Source organism: Theobroma cacao, chromosome 4 (genome assembly GCF_053813885.1).
Source record: "Theobroma cacao isolate CCN51 chromosome 4, ASM5381388v1, whole genome shotgun sequence".
In the NCBI taxonomy this organism is placed as follows: domain Eukaryota; kingdom Viridiplantae; phylum Streptophyta; class Magnoliopsida; order Malvales; family Malvaceae; genus Theobroma; species Theobroma cacao.
The window spans coordinates 25,868,570-25,879,677 of record NC_142642.1 but is presented as its reverse complement, the minus strand read 5'-3'; the positions used below and the strand labels follow the sequence as shown (position 1 = coordinate 25,879,677).

Below are 11,108 nucleotides of genomic sequence, written 5' to 3'. Positions count from 1 at the left end.
TGGCTGTTTGAGAAATTCGATTTTTAGATATTTTGGATAAAACTAAAACGGTAGAAATAATCACAAATATATGATATAGCTTTGAATTGAATCAATTCAGGATCTAGTTATCAATAAACTCAAAATTTTGAAATTTATAAATCTAGGTTTTCAAAGAATTTTTTTTTTATTTTTAGTCAAAGTGGGTGCTTTAGATAAAAAATATTTGTATTTTGATTTATGAAAACATGTTAGAAACACTTTAATCTATGCCAAATTGTAAAAAAAAAAACAAAAAAAAAGAAAAAAGTTGAAAGGATTTAAAGTTTCACAGGTTTTTGTACATGACTTATCACAGGTTTTTGTATATGACGTGTCACACGCTAACCATGACTTGTCATAAGCTTTTGTACATGGTGTGTAACACACTAACCATGGCTTGTCACAAGTTTTTGTACATGGTATGTCACACGTTAACCATGACTTGTCACAGATTTTTGTACATGGTGTGTCACATGTTTTTGTACATGGCGTGTCACATGCTAATCATGGCTTGTCACAGATTTTTATACATGACATGTCACAGATTTTTGTACATGACGTGTAACATGCTAACCATAACTTGTTACAGATTTTTGTACGTGACGTGTAATATCATAGCGTGTAACTTGATTAAAGGTAATTTTGTCCAACTTGATTAAAAATAGTTAAAACTATAAAGAGAGTCATTTTTAAAAATATATTATCTTTAATGACTACTTTTTAAAATGCATTTTTTTTTATAAGTTATAATTTTTGTTAAAATTATCATAAAATGTATTTTTTTTAGAGAGTAATATTGTAATTATTTTTAACAAATGAAGATATTTTTGAAATAAAAATAAAAATTTTATTATATTTTTAAAAGAAGAGAAGAAAAAGTTTCTCTTTAAAGTTTTTTTTTAAGCTATTTTTTAAAAAAAATTATTTTTTAAAAAAAGTTACTTTTTTTTTAAGAGTTTCTCAAAAAATTATATTTTGCTTGACTTTTACTTTTAAGAGGTAAATAAGTTGAAAAAAAGCTAAGCCAAACATGCACTCGGTGTTTGTATGATTTGACTTTATTTTTAGCTTATCTATCTCTTAAAAGTAAAAATCAAATAAAATATAAATTTTAAAAAATAAGTTTTTTAAAAGAATAAAATTTTTATAAAAAAAAGTTTCAGAAAAAGCTCTTACGAAGAGCTTTTTTTTTCTCTTTTTTTTTAAATACAAGATAATTTTTATTTATATTTCAAAAATATCCTCATCTGTTAAAGATAATTATAATATTATCCTCTTGAGAAAAAAAATACCTTTTATGATAATTTTAACCAAAATTATAACTTATAAAACAAAACTTATAAAAAAAAATTTACCAAATAATTTCAGCTTAATTCTAAAAACTATTATTTTTCATAAAAACTTTATAATAGTTTTTAAACTACAAAAAAGCCAAGCCAAACAACATTTGTCCTTTAAACTAATTATTATTGCAATAAAATTATGTAATTAAATAATATATTTTCTTTTCCATAAAGTGAAGGTATAGTTTTTGAACTCTAATCAACTAAATTTGCATCACTAAACTCCACATTGTTTTAAAATAATTAGTATTCTTTTAGCTATAAAGAGAAAGGACAGGTTGAAGATGAAAAACAAGTCAAAGGGTTACCAAAACTGCAAAAGTTTTGAGTTTTTGTCAAGTGTTTTAATTATTTGGTTATGCACATAGACAAAGTGGAATTATAAATTCTAAATGTGATGAAATGCATTTAGTATATGGTTTTTAGTGTTTCTTACAAAGAATAAAACACATCCAAGGATTATGGCATTCCATTCCATTCCATGACTGTGCTGTTTTTGGTGGGTTGAATTCAATGATTAGTAACATGAAGATAAAATGATAAGTTATTGATAATTTATGATACAAAGTTTTTATGGGTCTTTTCTTTAATGATTGTTTTATTATTTTGATTGATGATGCATATTTTGTGGATGGTGAAGACATTCAAAATTGAACATTTTCAATCACAAATTACTCATAATTAAATCAATTTCCATAGTCTTGCAAGAAATATATATGTGGGAAAACAAGAATTATAGAGTTGTACAAATTTCTTAATTTTATTTAGATATTTTTGGTAAGAGAGTTGTACAAGCAATTGATGAAGCTACTTATTAATGAGCTCACCTTTTATGCTCATACAGAATTAATGAACTCTCTGACTTTATTCCATTTCCTACTTCATAGGGGAAAATATTCTAAGCCTAACCCTACACAGGCCAATAGGATTACTAAATTGCCTAACCCTACCTTTTCTGGCATCACTAAAATCAAAATAAAATTTAGAAAAAAAAAACAAACTAACTAAAAAAGTTTACTTTTTTAGGGTAAATAACAAAAAAAAAATATTTTGTGATTTGAGACAAAATTATTATTTTTTCTTTGAGATTTAAATTTTCATATTTTTATTTTATATTTTTTTGTTAGAATTTTTTTAACATCCTTAAGTCAGAAAAGCAAATTTATTCTATCTCAAATTATAAAGTATTTTTTCATAATTTACCTTTTTTCTATATATAAATACAAGAAAGTCTAAAAAAGAACGAAAATTCAAATGTTAGACCTTGATTTTTTTTTTTATTTAGAGAAGATTAACAAGCATCGAGTTAAGGTGTTGATTATCAAACAAAAGAGCTTGCTACAACCCTAATTTCCTTTCCTTAATTCTAATTACATTAATGTGCAATGAAGTACCCAAAATATTATTTAAATGAATAATATCATCCTCACTACTATGTGGCAAGATTGTATATTAATATTAAAATGGAAAATTGTTTTCTACTTGTTTTAGTACATAGGAAATTCTTAATTTTGTTAACTAGAAAAACAATGAAGAGGCAATTTGGGGTAACATGTACATCAAAAACTATATATTTATTTTTATAATAAAAAATTTGCGGTGATGGAATCATGCATCAATTGGGAGCTTTTCTCTGGTAAAGTGGACAACTTTTCCGTCCTCCCAATCAGAAACTGACACCAAACCCTTTTTTCTTTTTATTGCAAAATATTAAATGTATGAACACAGGTTAATTTAGTTATCCAAAAAACAGAGAGGATAATTTGCCACATTGATAACCACATCTCCCCTTTGAGTTCTTCAATTAGGTAGCATTCTGTTTTAATTTTTTATTAAAAAAATAAAAAATAAATAGTAAAAATATTAGAAAATTATACTAAGGATGTTAGCTCCTTTTTTTTTGTTTTTGTTTTTGAATTCAACAAACATAATGGTGATCAATTAGAATTGTATGCAGTTGGAATTTTCAAAGAAAGTTCCTTTAAATGGGACAAGAATGAGAATAATCTGGAAGAGCTGTAACTTTTAGACTCCTTTTAAATCATCTTCCAAAAAACCAAAAACCCTTTGACAAGTATCAAAACAAGACACCTTTTTTTTTTTTACTCAAACTGAATAAATAAAAGTGAATTTGCAGCCCTTGCTTTTCATCTCTCAACCCCTTGAAGAATAGTTTATCATAGAATAAATCTTTCAGCTCTAATCTTCTGACCAGATTACCATACATGTGGCTTAAAGGATACTAACACACTCCAAATCGATCAAAATGGCCTATAATTTTAGGAATCAAATTCTTAGAAATGAGGCAAAAGTATAACTTTTTTTTAAAGAATATCTAATGTGTAGGTTTTTTCTTTTAGAATTAAGAAAAAGAGAATTCGAACGAAAATCATGTATCAACCAATAAATTAAATGCTTAAATACATTTAATGCATAGTTATCACTTGTTTCTTTCCTATAACTATTGAAGCTGTCAATAGTTTTCCAACATTTGTTTCTGTTTTTGCCTAAGCATATCCCTTGCTGCTACATGCAAGTGTAACAATACCATACGATTTAGTTTGATCATGGGTTCAACATGCTTTACAATTTTATGCCCTTTAAAAGTCTAATTCATCATTCATTTTCCTCATGCATGTACTTGGCAAAGAGTGAACTTCCTACTTGCTGCCTCTCTAAAGAAAAAGACAAAAGGGGAAGTCAAAAATGCATAAATTTTTTATGTTTTCCTTCTAAAGGTAGGTGGAAGAATGAAAATGGGTCCCTACCCCCTACTCACTAATCTCTCCAGTCTTGTGAAGATGATATAAAATGGCTGGATGGGGCTCCTGATTTTTGAAGCTTTCTTTAATGGCTTGACTTTTCTGGCCCCTTAAGCAATGCATGGGGATGGGGTGTTGGACAGTAGTGGATGCCAGTTTCAAATTTAATGCCCACCTATGCCTAGCTTGTGTTTTAGATCACCTCCCCAACTTTGCATTCAGCTAATAACTTAATTCACACCCTCTCTCTCACTTTTTGTGAGCATGCTGATGCTCAAGGTACAGTTTGTGCATACGTATAACATATTTGCGTACAAATCACTAATGAAATCCTACTCTGCTATACATCGCAGATATGGAAAAGAAAAACTAATAAAGTTGTACACGCATCCAACACCCATTTCTAAATCCGAGCAACATAACTTTTTTGTAGTTAGGGAATATGGTTTATAAATGGGATATAATGGAAACAACATTTACATATTTACATACTCAAAATGGGGTAAATCTAGATATTCCTCTTTGCCAACTGTAAAGTTAATTAGACCACAAGCAAAAAGTTCACAATATAGATTCATTCAGGACCACTTCTTGCAATGCCAAAACAGGCATCTTCAGCTGCAGATTGTATATATATGAGGCATCATAACAAAGCATGTGGTTTCCTCTTATTATAAGAGAAACCTTATGTCAGGGTGAGGGCAAATGGGAAAGATTACAGAATCAAATCAAAGGAGCATGGGTTTCTGTAATCATGGCATGCATGATGTGCACATGATCCTAGTAACTCCCCTGCAAAGCAACACTTAGCAATTAGCATAGAATTTTGGCATGCTAGGCTTTAGAGATGTCACCACATGCAACATATTGAAATATTATACATATGGTCATCAGGCTTGATACGATAGTCATTAAGGGAAAAAGGACCAAAACCAGTTCTGTGTAACCAACTCATCTTTCTCCTTGTGCCATTTGATCTGTGGTCCAAACATTGCATGAATTTAAGAGTTCATTCAATGGTGCATCAAGGGGGTCATAATAATTTGCAATGGTTCTTAGAAAGTGGAGTGGCAATGGTGTGGTGATTATAAATTGAGGCAAATTTTTGCTTCCGAGCATCTCAATCATTGAAAAGTTAAAGGTTTTATATAGGGATTCACAAGCCAAAATTTGTACCAACAAATGCTTTGCCAAATGGGTTAACTCCTTTTGCCTTAAAATCAGAGCCAGAGGCAGAGGCAGTGCAACATGTGGCTTTCTTTTAAGGGACTAAAGTTGGGATTTTAGCTTTATTTGATGCCTACAAAGTATTGATCAGATTTAAAGTGGCTCTTCAAGCGAGTAACTAATAAAGGCATATGATTTGAATAGGTTCAAAGGAGGTAGTGGATGTAAGTTTGTAACCCTTCTCTCTCTCTCTCTCTCTTTTAAAAAAATAGATTTATTACTTTTCTCAGTTGTTGCAGCAATGAATCGTTATTTGTCATGCCCCCATTTGGCATCAAAGTTTTAATCTTTTCCACTTTGGAGGGTGTTCTTTCAATCATTCATATATGTCTAGGCAAGCCAATTATATGAAGTTGCTGTAAGAGTCTAACTCTTAGCATTCCACACTCTTGTTATATAAGGATCCCAAAACATTGGTACATAATATCTATATATATTTTTTAAATTCTTTTTTTCTATAGTTCATATATTGGGAAATTAAGTTTAATTTCCTACAAAAACTTGGTTTTGCAATTAAACATCTCTTGTAAAGAGTGCAAAGGACTCGGCTCAAATACATGGTATCAAGTATCAACTTTTTTACAAAAGTTTATCAATTTGATACAATTCTCTTTAACTAGAAAGTAATAAAAAAAGTAACTTAAAATTCAAATCTCATTCTTTCAAAATCTTACAAAATTAAGAATTTATCTCCGACGAAAAAAATAATCTTGAATTGCAATCCAAATAAAATTTGTTCACGTAAATGAACTAAGTGACCTTCTGAATGATGATATATACAAAGAGAACAGGGACACTGAATTGCAGCAGTGATTGTTGGTACAGACAGAAAATACTGAAAACTTTGATGCTAAGTCAGGAATGGTTGTTCCTAGATACATCAATAATAATATGTTTGTAGGGTTCACAAGTTATAATTCCATATGATCATTAATTAGATCAAGATGATAATTGTTGTGGAAATTACCCAAGAATCAACAAAAATAAAATTCAGAGAAAATAAGCAAACAGAAAAACACAAGAATTTACGTGGTTCGGCCTCTTACCTATGTTCACGGAGTGAAACTGTTCTTCTATTATTGAGAATTTAAAATATAATAAATTGACCTTTATGGTTCCCAAAACAACTCAAGATCCCTTGCACACTCTTCCTCAATAACCTCCCAAGAACACTCACTCAAACCACTCTAACTCCACCTAAAGCCACCTAAAGCAAAAGACCTAAAGCAAAAGATAGAGTTACAAGATACTCCACCTAGAGCAAAAGATAGAGTTACAAGATGTTACCTCTCTAGAGTAAAAGATAGAGTTACAATATGTTACCTCTTTAGAGCTTTCAAAGCACTACTTGCAATTCTAAAGCCTAGAAATCCACTTTTATAGTATAAAAGTTCAAAGTAGAATGTGATTAGGATTCGATGTGGAATAAGAAGTTTAAAACCATACAACTACTTAATGTTGTACACAAACAAAAAATCATAATCCAATAAGATCTAGAATTCTAGTCAATCTAAAACTCAATAATAATTTTTTAAGTTTTCGTTTTCAATTTTAGTGTTAATTGTATATTTGAGTATTTGATTCATTGATTGATGTATGATTTCTTACTTTAAGGAATAGAGTTTCAATCTCATTCTTCAATTTTGAAAAAAAAAAATTCTTATATCACAACCTAGAAACGGAGAAAAGTTGTTGGATTGGGAATTTGAAACCCAGCCCAAGTCATCGGATCTAAAACCAAGCCCATTTTCCAATGAAAATCGGATAATATTGTTCTCACAAAGAGTAGAAAACGACGCCGTTCTGGTTAAATGCCTTGGCCTTGGCCAAGACGACAAAGATGCATATCTGCAAAAGCACCGAAGATTTACACAAGACGTCGTTTAAGGTTGTTTGTCTTGTGCTCCACATAAGTCAAAATCTCTTATCGACTTCAACAATTGAATCCCCAAGGTCTTTCTCCTACGCTTCCACTTCCTTTTCCTGGGTAATTAGAGTTTAAATTGCTCTTCAATTTGGCTTCTAATTACAACTTAATATCTCTTCATCTCCTTGTTTTGACTATATTTTTATTGCTTTATTACGAACCCTTTGTAAGGATATTTCGCTTCTTTTGCTTTTAAATTTGTATTTTTAATTGCCTTTGGAGAATTTCCCTTTCTACTCTCTGTTGCTATTGTTTGTCTTTTGTTTTTGGAATTAATCCTTTTGAATTCTTGTTGTATTTTTATTATTAAGGTTTAATTCTCTATCCTAAGAATAGGTTGATTTGATTTGTCATTGTAGCGAATATTTGAAGGATTGTTATCACATACACTGAGTAGTGGAGTTAGAATATGTATTTAGCAATTAGAGACTCTGGACATTTAAGACTCTTTGCCTACATGTTTAATCCATTGAATTGTTTGCTTAGTCCCTAATACCAGAGAGCCGGTTTTTAAACTTGATGGTTGACTAATAGCCGTGTGCTTAAATTTTGTATATAACATACGTTGGCCATTTTATTCGAATAAGTTTGCTTCATCATTTCATTTGAACTTATTGTCTTTGCTTACAGGGTCCTATGAAAAAAGGAAATGATAAAGGACGCTGCAGAAAGCATGGATACTGACTTTGTTTAGGCAAATGAAAAAAAACGACCCTCACATGAAAATTGTGAGGTTTCAACCAATTCTGATTCTTTTTCGGTAGCCAAGATTGAAATGCAAGATAATCTTGTACAAGTAAATGAATCACAAGCTTCATTTGTTGGAACTTTAGAGACGGGCAAGGACACTGCTGAAATTTGTTCAGAAGTAAGATTGGCGATAGAGGAGAAAACCAAGTTTAGAAAAAGGATGGAGCAGCAGCAGCAGTTTGATTCCTCAGAAAGTAGTAGTCAAAGTCAAACTGACAAGCTGCCTGAGGAAGTTGGCCTTACTAACACTGATCAAATGGATGGTATTTCAACTTTAACTATATCAGAACAAGAAAATAGTGGAGAAAGAATCGGTTCATATGATACAAAAGAAAGAAAGGATGTTTCTCTTGCTATTATTACACCTCCTGTTAGTCAATTGAGGAATAAACTTCTTGTTCTTGATTTGAATGGGTTGCTTGCTGACATAGTCTATCAACCTCCAAAGACTTTCAAAGCAGATGCATATATAGGAGGACGGGCAAGTGAGAATTTGGTGTTGAATTTTTTTTTTGAAAGGCAAAGTGTTGAAATTTTTATCCCGCTTATGTTAATACATTTTATGTTCAAACTGTTTAAAACCTAATTGGAAATATTCCTTCTTTTTCAGTTTTTAAGAGACCTTTTTGTGATGATTTCTTAAGGTTTTGTTTTCAGAGGTTTGAAGTTGGTATCTGGTCTTCAAGATTGAGGTATATTTCAGCAAGTTTTGATTTAAATTTTAAGAAAGAAACTATTGATTGCCTTTTCTTATTACTAAATTGTTTCCATGGAGCATTGATATATTTTGCAGGAAAAATGTGGCAAGATTCCTCAACTATTTGATGGAAGATATGAAACATAAATTGCTGTTTTGTTGGGTAATGATGGCCTGTTTCCTTTTCCTTTCTGTTAAACATTGCTTTACAATGGAAGGCATCTTTGCATTTATATACACTTAGTATTTTCAAGTCATCTTTGTTACCTATTGCGTTGCTGTTATTCATGCCTAATAAGATGTTGTACCTGACTTTAGGCTGATTCGATGGTTGATCACTAGCAAAAGTACAGACTTAATCTTCTAACTATTTAACCATTGCTTTGATGCCGCACTGAGTAAAATTTTCAATTTCCTTAGTTCTAGGATTGGGTTGTTTCCTAGGAGTCCTTTTGTAGCCTATTTTATATGAGAGCTCGATTGAGGTGGCACGAGAAGATTATTGACTGCCTCCAGGGTATTGGTATTTACTTGAATGAAGCATGAATTGATGTCATTTTTTTGCAATGTTTGAAATTGTCCTCATTCGTCTAGAAGATATATGACTATCTACTAATGTACCAGTCTTAATTTATCAATGCTTTATGTATCAAATCAAATTTTCTCATGCATTTAAACTGGGAACAGTTCAAACTTTAATCTATTTGGTTTATGCTCAATGATTTGTTAGGATTCATCTCACTGCACTGCCACACAATTCAATACTCCTGGGTATAAATATAAGCCCTTGGTTTTTAAAGAAATGAGGAAGATTTGGGAAAAACATGATCCTGATCTTCCATGGGAGAAGGGATATTACAATGAATCAAATACGTTGTTGATAGATGATTCTCCTTACAAAGCACTGCTTAATCCTGTAAGTTAATGGGCTACGCTTATTAGTTGTTTAGGCCACTTATATATTTCTTTTTCTTTTGAGTATAGGTCCTGATTTTTGTTTTTGGTTTTTTTTTTAATCTTTATTGTAGCCACATACTGCAATATTTCCTTATTCATTCAAGTTCGACAGTAATGACAATTCACTAGGTATGATGACTTCTGAAATTATTTGCACTTGTTTTTTTCTTTTTCTTTTTTTGAAAGGCAATTATTTACACTTGTTAAGTTCCATAATTCAAAGAATGTTGAATAACTTGTGTATATCTTCTCTTCATTCAGTACTAATAATTGCAAGCAACATCAATTGGCATTGATGACACTTCACAAACAGCTCAAAGGAAAAATAAAATGACAATAAATGGGAAAAACCAAAAAGCTGAGTTGTTATCTACTATTGTTTGTTGAAATAAAAGGTTCATATGTACAATATTTGTTACAATATATTCAATTGACTATGCTTTAGCCTTTTAAATGGCTGGTTAGTGGGTTTTTATGATCCAGAGTTGGATTTTAATTATTTCAGGTGCTGAAGGTGATCTTAGAGCTTATTTGGAAAGATTAGCTTTGTCTGACAATGTACAGAACTTTATAGAGCAAAACCCATTTGGTCAGATAGCTATCACTGAAAGAAGCAATGACTGGAGCTTCTACAGCCAGGTTATCAATATATGCGCTCGTCCTGAACTACAAAGTAATGTCAGTCTCCCAGCTTAGCTTTGAGTCTAGATTACGTTTAGCATAAGCAACTTACATGCAAAAAGAATCTGAGAGAAAGCATAATGGTAAGGTTCTCGGGAGGATTTAGCTTTGTTTTTGTAATTTTGTTGAATCACATAGAGCTAGTTAGCAATGGTACCCATTGTTTATTTTTCCAACAATGTTTAGGGCAAGCTAAATGTTGGAAACATGATTTGCTTGACCTTTGTGTAGCAATCCTACTCTTATCAAGGAATTGCTGTTATGACTGTTGTTATTGTTTTCTTTATGGATATAAATTATTTATACACGGAGATGACATAAGTCTGATCTAAAGGATGGTGACTTTTTTTTTTAATGCTGGAAATTCTCGCAGGGCTCAGCTACCCTGTTAAATTTTATTAATTAAATAAAATAAATGTACAAAAGGAGGGGGCTAAAGGATGGTGATTTGAAAATATAATGTTTATGATTTTAAGAACCAAAAAGGGACATTATTTAGTTTATTTTTTATCATCATGGTTGCCTAGAACTGTTTTATTAGTTGAGCTTTATATACTTTGAGAAAGGTAGGGTGACCATAATTCATTCATATCTTTCGAATTGTGAACCTTGATCTTTTTTCTGATTTACTCGAGTGTAAAATAACCCAAGCTGTTAAGATTGCTTCAAGATAATTTTCCATAAATGAATAGATTTATAGAATCATATTATGCTTTTGTGGATGGAATTGGTTGCCAAGAAGT

General features: G+C 30.8%; 1 protein-coding gene across 6 annotated transcripts; it reads left to right on the top strand.

Annotated features, from left to right (window-relative positions):
* Positions 1-7,191: 7,191 nt before the first annotated feature.
* Positions 7,192-10,698, top strand: LOC18601677 (putative FCP1 homology domain-containing protein C1271.03c). 6 transcript variants are annotated; one of them, XM_088806030.1, is made up of 7 exons: positions 7,192-7,306; positions 7,911-8,511; positions 8,688-8,722; positions 8,824-8,890; positions 9,458-9,643; positions 9,756-9,813; positions 10,190-10,698. In XM_088806030.1, exons 2-7 carry the CDS (start codon positions 8,056-8,058, stop codon positions 10,378-10,380), a joined length of 993 nt encoding a protein of 330 aa, XP_088662156.1. In that variant the 5' UTR covers positions 7,192-7,306; positions 7,911-8,055; the 3' UTR covers positions 10,381-10,698. The 6 variants fall into 6 exon arrangements, with proteins under 6 accessions (XP_088662156.1, XP_007032782.1, XP_088662155.1 ...); XM_007032720.3 differs by having other exon boundaries at positions 7,911-8,515; positions 8,641-8,722; XM_088806029.1 differs by having other exon boundaries at positions 7,195-7,340.
* The last annotated feature ends 410 nt before the right edge of the window (positions 10,699-11,108 follow it).

What these genes read in the sequence shown, in the direction of transcription:
- LOC18601677 (XM_007032720.3), top strand. Translation starts at nt 8,056, where the DNA reads ATGCAAGATAATCTTGTACAAGTAAATGAATCACAAGCTTCATTTGTT. An exon ending in ATCTGGTCTTCAAGATTGAG is followed by an intron (nt 8,723 to 8,823) that starts GTATATTTCAGC and finishes TATATTTTGCAG; the next exon opens with GAAAAATGTGGCAAGATTCC. An exon ending in ACAAAGCACTGCTTAATCCT is followed by an intron (nt 9,644 to 9,755) that starts GTAAGTTAATGG and finishes TCTTTATTGTAG; the next exon opens with CCACATACTGCAATATTTCC.